Raw genomic sequence first — 20,582 nt, 5'->3', positions numbered from 1 at the left:
AAACACCTCCCCAGGGAGGAGTCCAGGAGGCATCCTGACCAGATGCCCAAACCACCTCAACTGACTCCTTTCGATCTGGAGGAGCAGCGGTTCTTCTCCGAGTCCCTCCCGAATGTCCGAGCTCCTCACCCTATCTCTAAGGCTGAGCCCGGCCACCCTACGGAGGAAACTCGTTTCGGCCGCTTGTATTCGCGATCTCGTTCTTTCGGTCATTACCCAAAGCTCATGACCATAGGTGAGGATTGGGACATAGATCGACCGGTAAATCGAGAGCCTGGCTTTCTGGCTCAGCTCCCTCTTCACCACAACAGATCGGTTCAACGTCTGCATCTCTGCAGACGCCGAACCAATCCGCCTGTCGATCTCCCGATCCCGCCTACCCTCACTCGTGAACAAGACCCTGAGATACTTAAACTCCTCCACTTGAGGTAGGACCTCTCTCCCAACCCAGAGTTGGCAAGCCACCCTTTTCCGGTCGAGAACCATGGTCTCAGATTTGGAGGTGCTGATCCTCATCCCAGCCGCTTCACACTCGGCCGCGCACCTACCCAGCAAGAGCTGAAGGTCAGAGCTTGATGAAGCTAGGAGGACCACATCTTCCGCAAAAAGCAGAGACGAGATTCTCCTGCCACCAAACTCGACACACTCCACACCACGGCTGCGCCTAGAAATTCTGTCCATAAAGGTAATGAACAGAACTGGTGACAAAGGGCAGCCCTGGCGGAGTCCAACCCTCCCTGGGAACAGGTCCGACTTACTACCGACTATGCGGACCAAACTCACGCTCCTCTGGTAAAGGGACTGAATGGCCCTTAACAGAAAGCCACCCACCCCATACTCCTGGAACGTCCCCCACAGGGTGCCCATTACTTGGGCCAACGTTGATAACGTTTCACAAGTACGGGAGTACACAAATACAGACGAGTATGCATATTGAGAAACGACCTTAGGGTTTTTTACGTGATCTGCACGCTCTGTCAGAATGAAGGAAGTTAAAACTGCTGCCACTTAGAGGTCGGAGATTGAATTTCACCACATAAAAGAAATATGTTTTCATCTTAAACACACTGTGCTGAGATACCGGTGCTGGTGTAAATCGTAAACTTTAACTTTAAATAAGGTTTCATTGATCAGATCTGATGAACAGTTTTCACTTTGATTTTTGTCTGTGTGTTTAAATATAAAATTCAATACACATCATTTATATTTCGTCTCATTTTCCCACTTTGATGTATTTCTTTTTATTAACAAACATTCAAAGCTGAAATTCAGTATTTTGTTGTTTGGAAAATTGACTTTTAAAGCCCAGTGGTTCTAATACTGTCTTTTGAAGCCCTCATCGTGATCACATTTATCATCATCATCATTGGTGAGGTAAATTACAGGGACAAGGTTTGCATTTCCTTTTCAACCATCTTTGTTATTTTACTTGTAATTTAGCCCATGAAATAAATAGATATGAGACTTATATAAAGGAACTGAATCATCTTTGTGCCTGTGTGTTCTTGTGTGAATGAAAAGTCAGGCTGACCTTTCTTTTTGGGGTAAAGTTTAAATTGAGAATGCCACATTTAGTTTTGCGGATCCCTCTGATTAGTTTGCCTTGATAATGTAAACCGTAGAAGATTTGATCCAGTTTGTGGCCTTTCCTCAGCAGCTAAAGGTGGAAGTGGGAATGATCCATTCTTTTCATACATACAGCGGTGGTTACAGGCCACAAGCGGTGGCCTGCAATCTACTAAAACCGACAGAGATACAGTTTGAGTTAGGCTGCAATCTAGTATCCACTTTCTTTCACTACATCCTTTTTTGGTTTTTCTCTTTGCCGTAACTTTAGTGGTTTTGGCCGTGTGTATTTCCTTGCTTCCTCATTTAAAAGTTTGCACCTTTTGCATAGGAAAACATTGAAGCCATAGTTTATTCTATGCTTCCGTTACTTTTGGTGCCAGAGTTTCAGTGTTTTATGTTGTTTAGAGGATCTTGGTACAAACATAAACCTGTAAGTTATTTATTTTGCTGGCACTAAATTTGCCTTGTGTGCTCACTCGGTGTGGCAGACGACACACAATGTTGTTGTTGTTGTTGTTGTGCCTGAAGCAGAAGAATGATGGTAATGAGGTGTGACAGATGCCTTAAGCAGATGCTTTGCTGCCGCTCTTTAGGTTGCAAGAGCTTTTTTGTCATGACAGATAGCAACCTTATATAGATGGCTTGGTGCTTCAGTAGAAACAATCTTGTGCATTTTAAAGAACACATTTGCTCCTTTGCAAGATAAAATCTTCAGATGGCATTGTGCCCACTTTGGGTGGCCCAGGACATCTACAAGAAAAGCTGCTTTGTGGTTGCATTTACACTTCCATATCTTACATCATAACATCTTCCACGTGTTTTCCTTTCTGTTCAGGAACTGGACCGATTCATATGAACAATGTACAGTGTGTGGGGTCAGAGCGCTCCATCTTGGACTGCTACTTCCAAGAAGTCCAACCATGGACATTCAAACACAGCCAAGATGCTTCAGTACGCTGTAATGTTCCTAAGACTGGCTCAGAGAAAACGGTATAAGAACCAGACCTTTATTATTAACGCTAACGCTCTCAGGGATAATAAATAATTGACTCTAATGGCTGTCTAGGTGCGGCTTGCTGGTGGTAGAGTCCATTCAGAGGGCCGTGTGGAGGTGTTGATGGAGGTTGGGGGTCGTAAGCGTTGGGGCTCTGTCTGTAGCGAGAACTGGGGCATCAACGAAGCCATGGTGGTGTGCAGACAGCTAGGCCTGGGCTTTGCTGCCAGTGCTCATCAGGTAACTCACTCTCTAAACAATAACTCATCATTTTCATTCCTAGTGATGAAGTCACCAACTTGTTAAAAGTCCTGAAGGAACAAACAAAGCAGAACTCCCACCAAATCTGTCAAAAAATATAATTTTTCTAAGAAATGTCAAAATCTCATCGGTGCAGTCACAGTTATTGACGTAAAAATGAAATTAATACTTGGAAACAGATCCATAGTCACAGCCCCTACATTCATTGTGGTAAATAATGAGCTATGTTTCTGCTCATTGATAGAAAACCTGGCAAACTTATCATGTCACCTCTTCACGCCCTTCCTTTGACAGGAGACATGGTACTGGTCTGGTGACCCAAATGCAAGCGATGTGGTTCTTAGTGGAACTCACTGTGTGGGCACCGAGTTTTCAATCCAACAGTGTCGCCGTAACAACCACATCCACTGCCCTCGTGGAGGTGGAGCCAAGGCTGCTGGGGTCACCTGTTCAGAAAGTGAGTTGAGTCTTCCTCACAGTCTTCTCTTGTCCTGTAATAATGTTAACATGGCATGTTATGTTAAACCCCCTGTTAGCTGCTCCGGATCTTGTTTTGGATGCACAGCTGGTTCAGGAGACGACCTACCTGGAAGACCGACCCCTCCATCTGCTGACCTGTGCCAATGAAGAGAATTGTCTGTCGTCTTCTGCTGCCAGGATGAACTGGCCGTATGGACACCGACGCCTGCTGCGCTTCTCCTCACGTATCATGAACCTTGGTCGGTCTGACTTCAGACCCAAAGCATCAAAAGACACCTGGACATGGCACCAGTGCCACAGGTAGGACATTCTTTTACTTTGAGCAAACATAGAGCACAGAACAGAACATTTTAGAAGACACACCATGCCGGCAAATCAGCATAATACTCCCGCCACTGTGTGTCTTATGAAGGCGCCGTGGTGGCATGGCATTGTGGGAATTTTGCTGCATTCGTGCCACCACACTTGGTAGTAATATCGCCGTAACGCCAAACTTGTGAATGCATATTACGCCGAACTCCAGCCGGCAACTATTGGAAATCAAAACAAACATGGACATAATGTTTTACTTTTGTAAACAATCAGCTGAGATGATAAACTGGAGCAATGCAGAGCTCAGGAGCTTCTCTTTGTTAGAGCTGGAGCTCAGATCACCAGAGACTGTGGAGGAATGATGCCTTTAGAAGCAGCTTGTTAAAAATGTTAACGAGTCAGTTTCAATTGCAGTAAAAACAAGTTATGTCCAAGATAAATGGAAGTCCACAGCAGCGCAGAAACCGCCCGTACCCCCTTTATACTGCCATTGTTTAATCTTTTGTAAAAAGGACACGATTTCGCCACATTACCGCTACCGTCTGACCACTTAAAAATGACCAAAGGCTTCCTGATGCTGCCTCTGCATTTCGGCAAATTGGCAGCACTGTTTTTTAAAATAAACTATAGACAGAGCTCAGTCATGGGACAGAATATATGTTTGTCCTCTTAACTGTCTCTGCATGTTATTGGACAATGAGCAACGTGAAATATTCAGTGCTACGCGTGTCTGTAAGCAGGGCAGTCCACTATACACGGTCGAAGAAGATGCAAATGCATCCTTTTTCTAAATAATTTAAGTACCTCTACAGCTTGACTCAAAGAAAAGCCCAAGTCAAATTAGTCCAAAGTTGATGCCAAAGCCGATTAATAGGAGCCGCCACCATCTTAGCAGTTTTGCTCCATCGCAGCAACATCCCGCCCACAAAACCAATTGTGATGGGTAAAACATGAGACTGTTCAGGGCTGCCGAGGCTCCAGTGGAGCGTGGCTAGACCGACCTGCAGAGCAAAATCATTTTGCTTCTGCTACTGTCTGCCTAGATTTCTAGACTGACATTCCAACAAGTTATCAGTGTAGCGTGATGAATTGTCCATTTCTGACCTAAAGGCCCTGCTCTATTTGCTCTGCCCAAGCAAAACCAGAAGTTTCTGACACAAGCCTAATCTACAAGATATGGGCCAAGGCCACTCATGCTCTGTGCTCTTATCTAAACTGTTGCTTCACCGGACAGCACAAGAAAGAAGGGGGAAGACAGAACTTTTCTCTATTAGAAAATAATCAAATAACTTTGTTAGTCCAAATAAGCATGCAAAGCTCAAGGTTCAATCAATCTGTGAAATGAGAATATTAATTACTTGATATTATAATCCTATGATAGTTTAATAAGTAATATAACTTTAAACTAGACACTAGACTGATCACATGTAATGTTAAAAATCTCATGACACATTCCTTTTTCTGATCCAATCAGAACCTTCCAGATCTGACGCGAGGTGTGGTGTTGTTGGTTTTTGTTAAATCCCCTTTTGTTGTGAAATTCTGATTCGATAGTAAATCAAAACATCCAAATTATGAAACTATGCCCACGTCATCTTAACTTCAGTTCAAAGCGTTCTAGAGAAGTTGTCGGAGTGGCCAATCCGTAACTTTCCTCTTAAAGCCGAAAGAACCTAACGACAAGCTGGATTAAATCTGTTGCATGTTCCACCTGCTGCAACAGTTCCTTCAGATTAAAAGCTGAACCACCCTTCAGGGTCTCGCTAGATGTGAATAAAACTGCCGTGACCTGGGAGTAACTCAAGACTGGTAGGGTCGGCAACCGCTGCATATCTACAGGCGTAGTTTCCAAGAGTGTCCAAGCTGGACCCCCGACATTCCGGATCTAAACGGGGATTTCCGTTGGGGTACGTAGACCGACAGATGGCATCTCAATGTGTGTTATAATCTCCAAGCCAAAGCTTAGAGCGAAACACCGTCTCATTCCCATCAGAACTAATCGTTTATCCGGATTTGCTGGTTCTGAACATATTCACACATACACTATTCTCAGTCTTACTCTACCTTAGTTCATCATCACATAGTGTTTAAAGTTAGTCTTGTTCAAATTGTTTAGAAATAAATCTTGTAACTTTTTAAACCTGACTCTCTCTCCTTCTTGGAGTTGATATGAAGTGTTGCTCAATCCCTGCAATAAAAAGATCCGATCTTCTGGTTAAATTTATTCAAAGATCCATTAAGGTGATATTTCGTATTTTATGATATTTCACATTCTATGTTTTCTAATTAAATGTAAGAACATCTTCTCTACATCTGTATCACCTGAGAGTCATTGTGAAGTCAGCTCTTTTTGGGAAATGCAAATACACTAACACAGATTGGGAATCTCCTCCTTCATATGGGTTCTCTAGCCAGTTACACTTGTACATTTTTGATGCAATTACTTGATTGAGTTCCTTCAAATGCAAACGTTAGAAAGGAAAGAGTAAAGGTGCATTATGTAGAAATGAAGTAAAAATGAGATTCTGTGGTAAAACAACTGCCGGCCATCGTCAAATTACAATTGTCAGTGCTGCAGCATTAGCTCGTGGGAGAGACGGCAACCCCACACTCACTGATGGTAAACAGTAGTCACGTCCCTCCTTCCTTTGTTTTGAAAAGAGAAAAACTGACCATCCCCACAGCCTGCTGGATATAAAATATGGTTCAGTATAACCTTCCTTCCAAAATGACAGAAATATTATACTCTTGGGATTTTCTCACTGTGAAGTCCTCATATTCTTACATATTGCACCTTTAAAAGTCTCCATGCATAATTTACTCTTCTCTCCAAATCGTGTGCAAGCTCAAAATGAAACGTGTATGCAGTAGGATCAAATGCAAAGACCATTTCACTCACATTTCTCAAGCATTCTTTTAGTTTGAGGCCCGGAGTGTTAATACCACCAAATAAAGTCTGTGAATTCTTGGTAAGGAAAAAGATGAGCTGTGATTTGGTGTCCTGGATGTGTCAAAAACATGTTTCATTTACTTATTTGTACAGTAGTAATGACATAGCTTCCTCCATGTTTTGCATTTTGAGTTGCATTTAATTTAACTGCATTTAATTGCTGCTAGGAAGGAAAAACTTTGATGAGGTTGCCACATATAGCATGCAATGTGGACACAAGACTTAAGAGGCTGATTGTCACTTAGAACCCTAAAACAGTGTGGTCATCTCTCCGGATCCATTAGCTTGTCTGCAGCAGTGATGGGCGAACTGGTCGCCTCAGGTTGGTAGTCAAACATAGGACGAGGGAACCCAGGCTCAGTCAAGTCCATTCCAGTTTATTACATGTATGTGAGATTCAAAGCCCTCCTTTCACTTAGAATGAGCAAATAGTCCAACCCAGCTGACACTAAAGCAAGCCTCTGTTTGAGGTGTTATGGTGACACCCTGCTCATGCTCGAGAGGTGAGGTCATGAGGATACGAGCTATAGAACGCTAGTGTTCAGCCAGAGTAGAAGCGCATTCAGCAGAAACACACTCACCTGGACTTTCCCCTCTGACGACACAGGCACTACCACAGCATCGAGGTGTTCACACATTATGACCTGCTGACGCTGAACGGCACAAGGGTTGCAGAGGGACACAAGGCCAGCTTCTGTCTGGAGGACACATACTGTCCTGATGGTAATGTTCGCAACGTTCACGAGTCCCAGTTAATGGCATGACATTAATACTTCAGTTATTCACAGTTTGACTTGTGGTAATGTATTAAATCACTGTTTCTGTTTTTGTTCGTTCCCTTTCTGTTTAATTGTCATGTTATGTAAAACTGTTCTCACTGGAAAAAATACGCTTTTTATTTTAATGAAGCTTTAGGGTGTTAAATTTAACAGGGAGTGTTAAGCATTAAATGAGCTTTGATGTTATGATTGATGAAACTGTTGGTACATGTGCAAATGTGCTGTAGGGGTCCAAAAGCGGTTTTCCTGCTACAACATGGGCGATCAGGGCATTTCTGTGGGCTGCTGGGACACCTATCGCCATGACATTGACTGTCAGTGGGTCGACGTGACAGATGTACGGCCTGGGGACTACATATTCCAGGTCAGAGACTATTTAGGAATACTTATTCTGTTTCTTTTGTGACTTTGGCACAGTTTGTTGTCATAAATATGCCCATTTTCCCTTTTTTATGGGTTGGACATGTATGTTGCTCACTTTGGATTTTCATTGTTTGAATAGGCCAGTGATTGTATGGTTTGTTAGCTACTGTTAAGCAGATGTGGTAATACACTAAGTATTTGCTCAAAGTTCCCTCATTTGATTGTGTGGCGCAAACATCAGGGCTTATATTTAGGGATCAGAAAATTCCTGAAATTCCTTTGATAGTTTTCCAGTTCAAACAGGAGGTGTGGGATTTGGATGTCCGATGTCAAATGGATTTCACCAACAGCACAAAGAACAAGTGACTTTTTTTTTTTGCTAGAACCTCAGAAATAACCAGTTAACACATTGAAGCTGCCAGGTAAATTATCTTGTCCATTACGAGGAGATAATTTACAGCTAGCTTTAACAAGAAAGTAATCTATACAGTAGGAGTATTTTATTTAAGGTGAGGTTCACTTACAAATGTAGAATACTTGTTCTTTTTGACATATGATCAGTCACTCTGAGTTTCACATGCATGCTGAACATGGAAGTAGTCTTCTACCTACAGGGAAACTCTTGGGTCAGAAAAAGCCGTACAGAGCCACGTCACACCTTAACTTGTGACCGGGGAGGGCTGCGTTGATTTAGTGTTGTAGCGAGAGCAAAGCCAGTAGAAGCTAACTGTTAGCATTAGCAACTCTACAACATGGCAGAACACATTCAGGCTTGTTTTATTTGTGGAAATGAAACATCAGCGTTGCAGAGCAAGTAGGGAGCTAAGTCACGCCCATCAACTTCTGGACCATCACTATTTTCTAATCCCGTTTGTTATGTGCCATGGATTTCACATATGATGTCCGGGAATTTTAAAGCCGCATTCTGATGCTAAGAAAGCGCAAATTTTTGAACGGGAGAAAACTTTATTTTAGGTTTTGTGTGAAAATATGTCCCTACAAATGCGCATAACCAAACTGATGTCATTGAACCAAACATGGAGAATTACAGAGGAAAAATGGCTGTTAGTTCAGCAAACTTAAAAGCCTTCTTTCAGTAGGAAAGGGGAGGCTACGCTAGGGGAGAAGAGCTTCTGTGGTGACGTCATATGCGACATACCGATGTCTAATTGAACTTTTACAAGCTGATAAATCTCAAAGTACGTGACTGGCGTGGTCGAAACACACATCATTACTTTTCATTTAAATTAAAGCAGACCATGTGTGTGATTCAGGGCGTAAGGCAAAGCAGATTAGAAAATAACACTTTTAGCCTCGTTGACTAGCCTTATTTTTTTGTACTTCTGGAGACCCATGAGCCGGCTGGAAACGGAGAAGACTTAGGCTCCCTATGGAGGCACATGGAACACTTGAGTTCTATCAGCTGGAGGCGAGGTATTATGAGTATTAATGAGTTAAATTTCAAATCCTTCCATTTTCAGCCCCCTTCTCCTCCATCTAACTCCTACTTCCTGAAACAGGAGCCTCAGAGCTTTTTTTCACAGACACCGACTCACAAGGTCGTTCACTCTGAAGACCACTGCAAATTCATTGAACTAACGATAATGAAGTGTACTGTCTCCTTCTTGTCTGTTCCAGTGAAACCTGCTAACTTCAGTGGTTCCCTTTTAAAAACAGCTGAAAACTCTTGACTGTTCTAGCTGGCTTTGGTGTGACCTGCTGATTTTTCCTCACCACCTTCTCTTTATGCTGCTGTTTCTACCAATTCTGTCCTTCTCGGGATCCCGTATTACCTTTTATTTATTAACTTTCTTCTTCCTTCACATTTAAAAAATCTAAATTTCTCCTTTATTCTCGTTTCTTATTACGATATTTGTAATCATCTTTTATTTTTTTGTTCTTGTGAAGAGCCTTGTTATTTTTATCTTGACAGGCACTATTTAAAAGATTGTTTCTTCTTCTTCTTCTTCTCTCTTCATCAACCATTCTGTTTTTCTGTTTTTGCCCGTTTTGTGGTTACCAAAAGAAAAAACACATCAAAACCTCCACCCCCATTATCATCCATGTCAGAACCTTAACGCTATGTGGCATTCTTCAGATCTTAGCGTGGTGCCAATTAACTGGAAACTCGCTGTTTGTTAATTATTGCTGTTGCCCAGTTTGTTGCCCATTTAGTTTGATAATTACTGCCGATACGCACTCAGTCTCTTTAATTGACACTTCTTTACTCTCTCTATTGGAGACCAGGACCGAGGTGTCGCACATTATGTAAATGTGTGTGCCGGCTGGATGTATTTTAAGGAGGTAGACTGGGGTTTAATTATAAAGTGGCAGACACAAAGAGGGAATAAATAACAGAGGTTGATAAAACTGGAGTAAAAATAAAAAAGGAGGTGAAAAGGTCAGGATGCCTTTTAGTGATACTGAAGAATCGGAATAAGAAAGTAAACAACAAATCAAGGAATGTATTAAGACAACAAACGTAAGTGGGTAAAAAAATCTGTACAGCAGCTCAGTTTGTCTCCACTCTGTTCTTTCTTTAGAAAAATGCTGATCACAGCTAACAGCTCTGATCCTGACCAACCTGCCCTTGAACCACCCAGTGTTAATGAAACACACCAATTTACCCAAATTAACTATTGGCTCCCTTTAGTCAAACAGCACCTTTAGCCCTCTCTTCTATTAGGAACGGCTAATTTGCCACCAAGGAATTTTTCCTGCCCTGTTTTTATTTTTATAGTCATTTTAATTTTTATTAAAAGACTTGTTCTGCTTCAGAGCCCTCGGCCAAGCCCTGCACACTCTGGTCCAACACTGTAATGTACACAAAAAATTAAGAGACACTATTTGTGAATTTGCTGTTTTTGTTGAAGCGTTCTCCCGTTTTGGTGTTGATTGCCTTCTTTCTCCCAGAACCCGTACTTATAGTGGGTGTAGCAGTTTACAGAGCAGCTATTAGAGTAAATGGCTTCACAGTGCTATCACTAGGCCAGATTAGGAGAACGGTTGTATCAGCAGTTGCTCAGCTACTCTGCAAATGACACACTATTAGTACATGTACGGCTGCACTCTGAATAAGACTGATTTCAGACATATAAACACACTTAACTAGTGTATTGCTACAGATTTCATTTTGGCTAATTAGGGTTTTATTTTTGTAATTTAATAGTGGCATAAGGAGTAGTGCACACTATTTTCGTCAACAGGCGCTTTAACCTGCACAGATGAACTCTCATAACCGCTCCTAAGGAGTTGTAGAAATTCTTCAGCAGCCAGCTACCACATTTTATAGTTAAAACAGAACAAGTTTGCACAAGCTGAAACATTTATACACTGGATTTTCTCTAATGATCCTCTAGTATTTGTCTTTTTTGTAAAATGTGAGTAAAAGGTAAAGTGCTTTTATTGTTGCTTTTTTAAGGCCAAGTTCACTGAGAAACTTTTTTTTGTTGTTTTTGGAACATGATCGAGTTTAACATGCAGGCTGAAAATGAAAATAGTCTTCTACCCCTGTTTCCCGCATTAGCTGCCAGGGAAACTCTCGGATTAGAAAAGCCTGTCAATTGCACATCACATAGTCAAATTAACATTCATGATTTCAGCCATCTTGGCTCGCGGCGGAGAAGGCTGGTGTTGATTTAGTGTCCATGAGAGTAGCTCGGCTTGTAGAAGCTAACCGTTAGCATTAGCAACTCCACAACATGCGAGAACACCTTCAGGCTTGTGTCTATGTGGAGACAAAAAAAGAAAACAGAAGCAGCAAGACCAGCATTTAAATGCACATGTAAGTTGATCTAGGTCAATTTAAGTAACAAACTGGGAGCCTTTATCCTAGTTTACGTGAATGTTAGAAAACCAAATTTTCAAATGAATTACATTCCACTCCTGTACAGTAGGTGGTGACATGCACCCTTTTCATGTTGGCATTGTTTCGGTTAGCAACAGAAATGGCAAACAAATGCTGGCAGGAGTGAAGCGGACGCAGTTAAAACAGGATCTGCACAATGGCTGAAGGAATGGACAAAAACAATGCTGCAGCACAGCTTATTTTTTTACGTACTGTCCTGTTTGATGGTGTTACACGTGTTGTGTTGATGATATTATCAGAAGACCGCGTCCATAAAAACAACGTCAGTCTATAGGGAAAAAGATTGGTTTTCTGATGTGCATGTAAACGCGCTATTTAGCCAATCAGAGGCGAGATGTCCGAATATCAGGAAATAAGGCCTGCCGTCTTAAGCTCACCTCTGCTCGGTACCTGAAACAGGAGCACCAGGGCTTTACTAGAGATCACTGCACAGGTATTGAAAAAAATGAGTAAACTTGGTCTTTAATGCTCTGCTGTGAACGACTAAGTGAAAATCGTTCCAGCATCAAGTCCTTGAGAAAAGTCTGCACTGTGTATTTATCTTTACAAATAGAAAATCTGTATGGCAAAGTCATCCAGTAATGTTTTTATGGATGAGAAGCACATTGACTATAAAAACATTACCCGCCACAAGTGCTGTTTAATAAGAATCCCTCTCACAATTAAACATGCAACTGCTGTTTTCTGAAAATGACTTTTCCAGTCTGGAGAGAGACTCATCCTGTAGTGTCCATGAAACTGGTCAACTGGAGCTTAGTGTTTGGGTGGACAACAGGAGGGACAAAAATAAGAGGTTGTGTTCTTTTGCAGGTGGAAGTGAACCCCTCGCTGGACATGGCGGAGTCTGACTTTATGAACAACGTCATGAGATGTCGATGCAAATATGACGGCCACCGAGTTTTCATGTATAGCTGCCACACTGGTGAGGAGCAAAACAGTATCTCTTGGCTTTATTTCCCTTACCACCTTTGGCTTTAACGTTTTTGCTTGTTTTACAGGTGATGCTTATAGTGCAGAGACTGAAGACCTGTTTGAGCACCAAAGACAAATCAACAACAACTTTGTGTAGCCCATTCCAGGATGTCTGGTGTGAAGGGCGTACAGTGGAGGGCAAAGGTCAACGGCCTCAGGAATCCCAGGGCCGTAGGGCCCATAATAACGTTACAAAATGCCTCGTGCTCATCTCTTCAGCAGATGTTGGCGAAATATTCATAAGCACTTCATGTGACTTCATCAACCATCGCAGGGATGTTTACATCAGCAAGAGGAACACGCGTCGTTCAAACTAAATATTTAGCTTCAAATTTCTCTCAAGCAGGGTTTTTGTGAATGTGGATTATTATTAGTGAAATCAGTAATTCACTTGTACATGTACAAAAGGTGAAAATGCAGTTTTTCTGTGACAAAATTAACAAAGACAGTGGTGCTTTAGAAAAATATCACTCTGAGTTAAGGAAAACTGGTGAAAAATAATGCAATTTTGTACATTTTGTTGCATAAAAATTAAGATTCTATTCCCATGTTTGCAAAAACTTCCAAAAATTTCAAATGCAAAAAAATAATTGAATTCACAATGAACAAATTTTTTACTTTTCTATTGCAGCACCACTGGTGCTCTTAGGTGATATCTTATGTTCTTACATTAACCTCACTGACTTTCAGGTAAATAATGTTGTACAGCAAGTTTAGGCAGTTTTTTTTTAACAGTTACTTTGGTGATAATTTAGTCTTAACAAATTTGTCATATTAATAAAAAAAGTTGTGCTTCACATTCAAAACGGATAACAAGAGGTTATTTTTTTAAAGGAAGAAAGCACTTTATATTTTAAGCCGAAGTATTGATATTTACCCCCAAAGCATCTGCCAAATCCATAACTTAGTGTATTTATCTAAAATAAGTATATTGTGTTTTACATTTTGGAAAGTGAAATGTACGTTTATTTGTTTAGTCTTCCTGTTCAATGTGCTATTTATGCTATTCTTTAATAGTTTATTTATTGGAATTTACACTTACACAGCATGCTCAGTAAAGAGTTGTTAGCTAGTTTTAATCAAAACCTAATATTTTTTATTTTTTTGACATGATTAACCGGTAAAAAATTTCCTTTCTGCAGTAGTTACTGGACCAGTTCCATCATGCGGGAGAGTAATTGTTGATTTATTTTATTTTAGTCATTAAAACAATGTTAAATGTACAGGTTCTTTTTCTCTTTCTGCCTCTCTGATGGGAGGGAAAAGTGGCCTGACGAAACCACAGTATTGTGGTAGACAGGAAGGCTGGGTTTTGAGAGCGCATAAAAAGCCTTTTAATTACCTCTGTTTGGTTAGACTTAAGGTTACGGTTAGGATTGAGGCTCAAGCATGTGCTTTATAAAGAATTGTCACTTATGCAACCATGGAAAGGACAAGAATCTGGATTTCCATCTTTACACGAGCTACAAAAGAGATGGAGACTTCTAAGGGGGTTTAAAGAAGAGAGGAGGCTAGGATTGATGGAGAGAGAAAAGAGAAAAGGGGTCAAAGTTGGCGAATGACTTGGGCAGATGTGCAGCTTTTATATCAAAAAACTGCAGCCTTGTTCCTGGCAGTCGTTTAGAGACCACAGGCTGGCACTTTCAGCTCAAACAGCATGTTAGGGAGAAGAAATAAACTCATATTCATGCTTCAGCTGAGTAAACAGGGACTTTCTTTCAACTGATGCCAAGTCTTATGACATGTACTGTATTTTTCTACCATGATACCGCCTCATCTTTATGAAACCTGAAGGAAATGTTTGTTTTTATTTTTCCGACTGAAGATTTTCAGCATTTTTTATAGAAAATTGTCCAAATCCTGGTTTTGACCCAAGCAGAAGTCATTATTTTTGCTAAATCAGTTTCATAACGAAACCTATTTAGGAATTTTGTTGCTAGAAAGACAAAAACGTTGTTTTCCTGACTTTCTTTCATTTCATAACCTGTCTGTTCTGTGTGTTATTTAAAAAGGACATGTTATTCCATAGCTTCAGTTGGTTCATTTTCATTCTAATACTGTATTAATATCTATGCTGTGAGCATAGCACTGGGATATTGTTTTCTACGGCCAGTTTTGTTTAAAGCTGAGAGTTTGATCTGAATGACGCTGATGTGTGCTCTCAGGGACTTTGACCTCGTCTAAATACTAAAATATATAAATATGTATTTCATATGATGTGACTAGTTTGATTTTTAGCTGTGATGACAACAAACCAACGGGAGCTGTTTGGACTGATGGCGCTCTTAAAAAGACTGACATGTACCCACATGTTTATATTTTTGTTGGTTAAAGAATCTAAGGTATGGTGGTGATAAGCCTTGTTAAGTTTTTGCCCTGAGGGACGTTCAGATAACTGGATACACACTGGCTGAGTCAGAACCCAATCACAATCCATTCATTCATCATTACTGTGAATCAATAAAACTTCATCTCACACTAAGCTGTCTCATGCTTCCTGCCTCGTTCTCGTTAACGCATAACTCGGTGTAATATTCAGTTGGAAAGTAGTTTAGACAACTGCTGACTAATAATAAAAAAGTAAATACTGTGTTAAGTGTTGATTATTTTCAAACAATAACATTCACACAGTTTTTTTTTACTTAGGTCTCAGGAAGCGACTTTGTATTTCAGACTAAAGAGGCTCAGATGTCAGACTTTCAAATAAGATGCATCACGTATCAAGGCAAATTTGTGAAAAAAGGCCAGATGTCAAGAAGAGATTTTGGGGATAAGGACAAACTGCTAGCTGAACCTCAGACCAGATGGTCTTAGGAAAAGAAAAAACACGGAACATTGAAGTTGGCTTCATTTCTCTAAACAGTGATTCCACTGACTTAATGCCATCTTTCAATTGGACCAGTTCTCGTTCCGAAAGTACAATAACTGTAAAGATTTAAATGATTTCACAGTAAAACTGACCTTTTCATTAAGTTTTGTAAAACCTTAACTGTATTTCTAAAGTTTAATGGTCCTAAAATTGAACTTTTTGTTGTTGAATATAGGCAGCCTGTGGTATCTAATGTAGCAGGTCTGTGCCGTCTGACCTGATTTCCTGTGCAAATTAGTAATGGTCACAGAGGAAGGGTTCATTCTGAGAAAAGCAGGTTTGACATGTCATAAATATAGACACACACCCTTAAATTAGCAATGTCCAACCTACTTCAACGTGGGTTGGACATTGCTAAATGTGAGCTACTGCTAATGCTAGCCTGAGCTAATGCTAGCCTGATGGTAAACTGGAGCTAACATGGGAACCCCAAGGAGACCTTGGGGTTCCTGCGTTCTGGGCAGCGCCTGGATCTCTGGGACTTGGAGCTCCCCCCGTCTCCTGCGCATCTTTGGGGGGCGGATCTGTGGTCCCTCACACTCTCTGTTGGGTGCTCCTATAGAAAAACCTTAAATAAACAAGCGCGTGTACACACACAGGTGCTCACATGGTGCTCTCAAAAGTATGGGCTTGGGCACGTTAAACACAGGTCTTAAGACTATGGTGGGCACTTAATGCGTTGTGATTTATTATTGTGATTCTTCAGTTAAGCAATGTTGATTATATATATATAATTCTTATTTTCATCAAGTTGACGCAGTGATAGGTAGATCTTGTTGTATTGTTGTTGTGTCCCTTTTTTGTGTCCCTTTGTTGTTTTTTTTTATCTCTTTTTCTGCAGGTCTAGAAGCAGACTCTTGTTCATTTTTGTTTATTTTTGTGGAAAACCCCCCCCCCCCCTCTCTCCCCACCTTTTCTTTTCCTTTCTCTTTCACCTCTGTCTCCGTGTCTGGTCGGAATTACAAAGCATTCAACAACAATAACAATAAAGTTTTAAGTATCAGGCGTGACATTAAAAGCAAACGCTTTGATGCTCCACCTGAGAATAAATCTGTAAGGCTTGTCACCAGCATTCAGACATCAATTCTGCTTGCTTCACAGCCAGACAGGACACGGTAAAAAAAAAAAAAAAAAAAAAAAAAAAAAAAAAAACTGGAGCTAACATACATTTTGGACAACAGAGAAACAACAATGAAGAATGTTGGAGCACCACTTATGTTCCAGGATGTCCAGGGAATATCCACACTATACAAGCTCCACTAGCTAGCAGCGGGCCATCTTCTGCTGACCTTGGTCCACTAGCCCTATTTTTGAAACCTGTAGCGACCAGTCTGGGAGTCCGGCTTGACAGTGATCTGCTTCTGGAAAAGCAAATAAGTGCCGTCACCAAAGCCAGTTTTTATCAGTTAAGGAGGATCGCCAAGGTTAAGCGTCTGCTCTCAAGTCATGACTTTGAGACGGTGATTCACGCCTTGACTATTGCAACACACTGTACCTTGGTCTTCCTCAGTCTCACTTCTCCTGTCTTCAAATGGTGCAAAATGCAGCAGCACGCCTATTGACGGGTTCGAGAAAGAGGGAGCACATTACCCCAATTTTAGCTTCACTGCACTGGATGTCGATTTTAGGGTCCAGTACAAGGTTCTTTTATTGGCTTTTAAAGCTGTACATGGCCTTGCTCCGCAGTATCTGTGCAAACTTTTAGTTACTCACTCCCCGTCTCGGTCACTGAGGTCAGCCGACCAGTTTCTCCTGGAGGTCGAGAACAAAGAGAAAGCTCAGGGGTGATAGAGGTTTCTCAGTAGCAGCTCCAAGGTTTTAGAATGAACTCCCAATTCAGATTAGGATGATTTCGTCACTGTCGGGTTTTAAATCACTTTTAAAGAGTCATCTGTTCTCAGTTGCTATAAATTCAGTTTGAGAATGCATCTGTTTTTAGTAGCTTTAATGTCAGTTTGATATGTTTGTTTTTATCATGTCTTTGTGATGAACTTTTTATCTTATTTTTAGAATTTTTAGGGAACTTTTGTTCTTTTTGGCTTGTTAAGAACTTTGGTCAGCTTTTATGCTGTTGTAAAGTGCTATATAAATAAAGTTGACTTGACTTGACTAGCTAGCAGTCCTTGTCCTCTTCCTCGTTTGTCCCCATTCCCACAACCTGCTGACAAACCATAGACCAGCATGTTACCAGCAAATGTGTTTTTGTGCTGGTTTAGCTGGTAGACCAGCATACAATACTGGTGCAGTGTGCTAGTCCATGATGCTAGACTAGCTTCCCATGCTTGACTAGCATACCATCATCAAAACACATGTGCTGGTAACCAGCTGGGCTGGTCTATGCTGGTTTATTCAGCAGGGGCCCCCCTCCCCAAGCGGATACTTGCTGGTCCGACACTCACTACCTTATTTCTCTGCTCCTAACAATATGAGAACATTTGATTTGTCCCTAATAGTTACTTAGACTTCTTGCACACTCATAATTTTCGTATACCTGAAATCCTTTCAAGTTTGTCTACCCGAAGATACATTCCAGCAGTTGGACTGGTGTTGCAAACAGCTTGTTCTCCAAACTGAGAATTTGCTTAACTCTTCCAGAAACAAAGATGCTCAAAAGTGTCCAATATCTAAAAGGCTGAAGCCAAGCATTTCTGGTTCGGCAGACAAGGGTGGAACGGAGTAATCAGCCGTGTCTGGAAAGAAATTTTTCTCTCAACAAAAGTCAGATTTGATCGCAGCTGACACATCCACCCAGAAAGAAAACAGCAGAGCTGTGAAGTGGTCATTTGCTGGACGGAGCAGCTGCCAGCCAAACAGGAAAGAAACACTTGAAAGCAGGAGCACCTGGGTTCATGGAGTGTACTCACAGCATCCTTTCATGTTCGCTCTGCAGAGTGTCCCTGAAAACACACATTTGCCTTGATTTGAGTTTCTCTGAGTGTTCTGTTTTTTCACCTTTAAAGTCTAAAAGCATGCATGTTTGGAAATGATTCTGCTTGTTGTCTATGTGTGTGTTTGCTCTGTGGTGGAGACGTGACATATTTGGGTTGTTTCCTGACTCTCACCTCATAGCCACCCCCAACGAGCCTGACCTGGACAAAATGTTAGTCGGGAACGAAACCACTTGCTCTCTGGAAACATCCTCCTTCTGTGGAAAAGATCTGAGTGATTTCATCCCACTGGTAGACAACAGCGTCTGCCACTTGCTTTAAGAGATTTTGATTTTGTCTGCAGGACTTTGATTACATCTCCAGAGAGGCTCCTTCTTGCAAGTGCTGACCGACGACTGAGGTGAAACCCAAACACACAAACTCGTTGAAATAAACAACGGTAGAATAAAAGACATCTCAGGGGCGAGAACATATGAGAACACTTTGTTCACAAACTCCTGAATCCTCTCGGCCCCACTTCCTGTGTGCGACCCGTGTTTTCATTCTGTAGACCTCCTCCCACCCCCCTGTTGGGGGGGTCACAGGCAGCTTCACAATGAGGACTGTGTGTGGTGTCTGAATGACAGACCTGTCCATACAAGCTACAACCCCTCCACCTCGCCACCACCACCCTGACTTAAACAACCAGATGGTCTGACCAGTTTTGCCGTCCTCTCTTTGGAAGGCAGCTTTCCATGTCTTAAACAGTGATCAGAATTCAGATACCGATCAGGAGTTTCTTCATCCGAAGACACGTGGCAGCTTATTTATCCCAAGGGATGAGATGAGGAGCTGTTATTTAATCTAGGAACCTGACATGAATGATGGTTTTCAAAGCTGTTATAATGAATCTGCAAACAAGCTAGGTATTGAACACGTGTGAAGTGTGATTGACTGAAAAAAAACTTTATTTTTTGCTTTTTAAAAATTATTATTTCTGATTATACCAGTAATATGTCATGAAAAAACATGAAAATAGTTTCTTAACCTATCTCCTGCATTAAGGTTGGTTAATGCTTGACGCGTCCGCGAGGTCCGCACGGCTCTGCGTGGAAAAGTTGCGTCATTTTAACAACCACGCCCCTCCACCGCGCCTCCGCACAGCCCAGAATTTCCGCAACGTGCACCTCGGAACATTTCTAACCACGCGGACGGACGGACGCAGAAAAACATGGCGGAACGGCAAGAACTAGTATGGCAGAGGATCGTAAATAGAGACATTTGTATGATTCAGCTCTCAGAGATCACCGTGATCAACATGTTGTAAATAATTCTTGGAGAGAAATAGCTCGCACTGTCGGAAAAGACGAGAACGCTGTTAAAAATGCTAAAATGCCATGTTGTAAACAGTCACTTCTACTTCTACTATGGTGTAGTGTTGGATGCATGCCGTAGAGCTCCATGCTGCCCCCTACAGTTTGGGAGAATATTGGCTCACCGCAGAGACGAGCCGCACGAACCATAAACGCTGCGAGTTGTGAAGTGCGTTCCATCCGCGAGCCGCATCACCAAGCGGAAAGTGAATGCGTCAAGCATAAACCAAGCTTTAGCTTCCAATAGAAAATAGACGGTGAAATGCTGGGATTAGAAAATCCTCACATATCTATGTCCCAATGTGAATTTGCATGCGTGGCCTCGCGACCGCCAACAGGAAGACTTTTTTAAACTTTTTTTTTTTGCAGGGAGGAGCAAGAGCGGAGCATGTCTTGGTGATAATATAACAACAACAACAACAATAATAATAATAATAATAATAATAATGCATTTAATTTTGTGTGCCTTTCAAGAAACACAAGGACACTTTACAGCAGTAAAACAAACAACAAAGAATCTGAGTTAAAAAACAGCAAAAAATACATAGAAACATTAAAATTACAAACTAGGTAATACAATCAGTGCAGTTAGAAAATATGTCAAAAGTAGTGACTTTGAAACACGTTTTGTGAGCCAATCAGAAGCGAGGTGTGTGCATATCACTAATGAGTAATACTTCTGTTTTCAGCCCACCTCTGCAACCCAGAAGTATCACAACTTTTTCTTTGAAATGACTCATAAGGCATTGGTTTACACTAGATAACACTGCAAATGTACTGAATAAACAAGTAAACCACACATTAAAGCTAATTTGTTTTCCAAATTTGGCTGCCTTGAGTTGTTTTTCTGCTTTCTATTTGGGTTTATGTGCATATATCACAAACGAACCACATGGCACACAGACTCATCAAGGTGCTTATATGG

General features: G+C 41.3%; 1 protein-coding gene across 1 annotated transcript in view; it reads left to right on the top strand.

Moving 5' to 3' along the window:
- Window positions 1-15,030, top strand: part of loxl4 (lysyl oxidase-like 4) — a 40,556-nt gene extending 25,526 nt beyond the window's left edge. The window contains exons 8-15 of the mRNA XM_015944344.3: window positions 2,405-2,559; window positions 2,636-2,803; window positions 3,119-3,281; window positions 3,361-3,604; window positions 7,174-7,289; window positions 7,573-7,709; window positions 12,387-12,498; window positions 12,575-15,030. Coding sequence (XP_015799830.1) covers window positions 2,405-2,559; window positions 2,636-2,803; window positions 3,119-3,281; window positions 3,361-3,604; window positions 7,174-7,289; window positions 7,573-7,709; window positions 12,387-12,498; window positions 12,575-12,645 — 1,166 coding nt within the window. The 3' untranslated portion in view covers window positions 12,646-15,030. The remainder of the gene's footprint in view (window positions 1-2,404; window positions 2,560-2,635; window positions 2,804-3,118; window positions 3,282-3,360; window positions 3,605-7,173; window positions 7,290-7,572; window positions 7,710-12,386; window positions 12,499-12,574) is intronic.
- The last annotated feature ends 5,552 nt before the right edge of the window (window positions 15,031-20,582 follow it).

Source organism: Nothobranchius furzeri, chromosome 12, assembly GCF_043380555.1.
Source record: "Nothobranchius furzeri strain GRZ-AD chromosome 12, NfurGRZ-RIMD1, whole genome shotgun sequence".
In the NCBI taxonomy this organism is placed as follows: domain Eukaryota; kingdom Metazoa; phylum Chordata; class Actinopteri; order Cyprinodontiformes; family Nothobranchiidae; genus Nothobranchius; species Nothobranchius furzeri.
The sequence above is the reverse complement of the archived record's forward strand: the minus strand, read 5'-3'. Positions and strand labels throughout refer to the sequence as shown.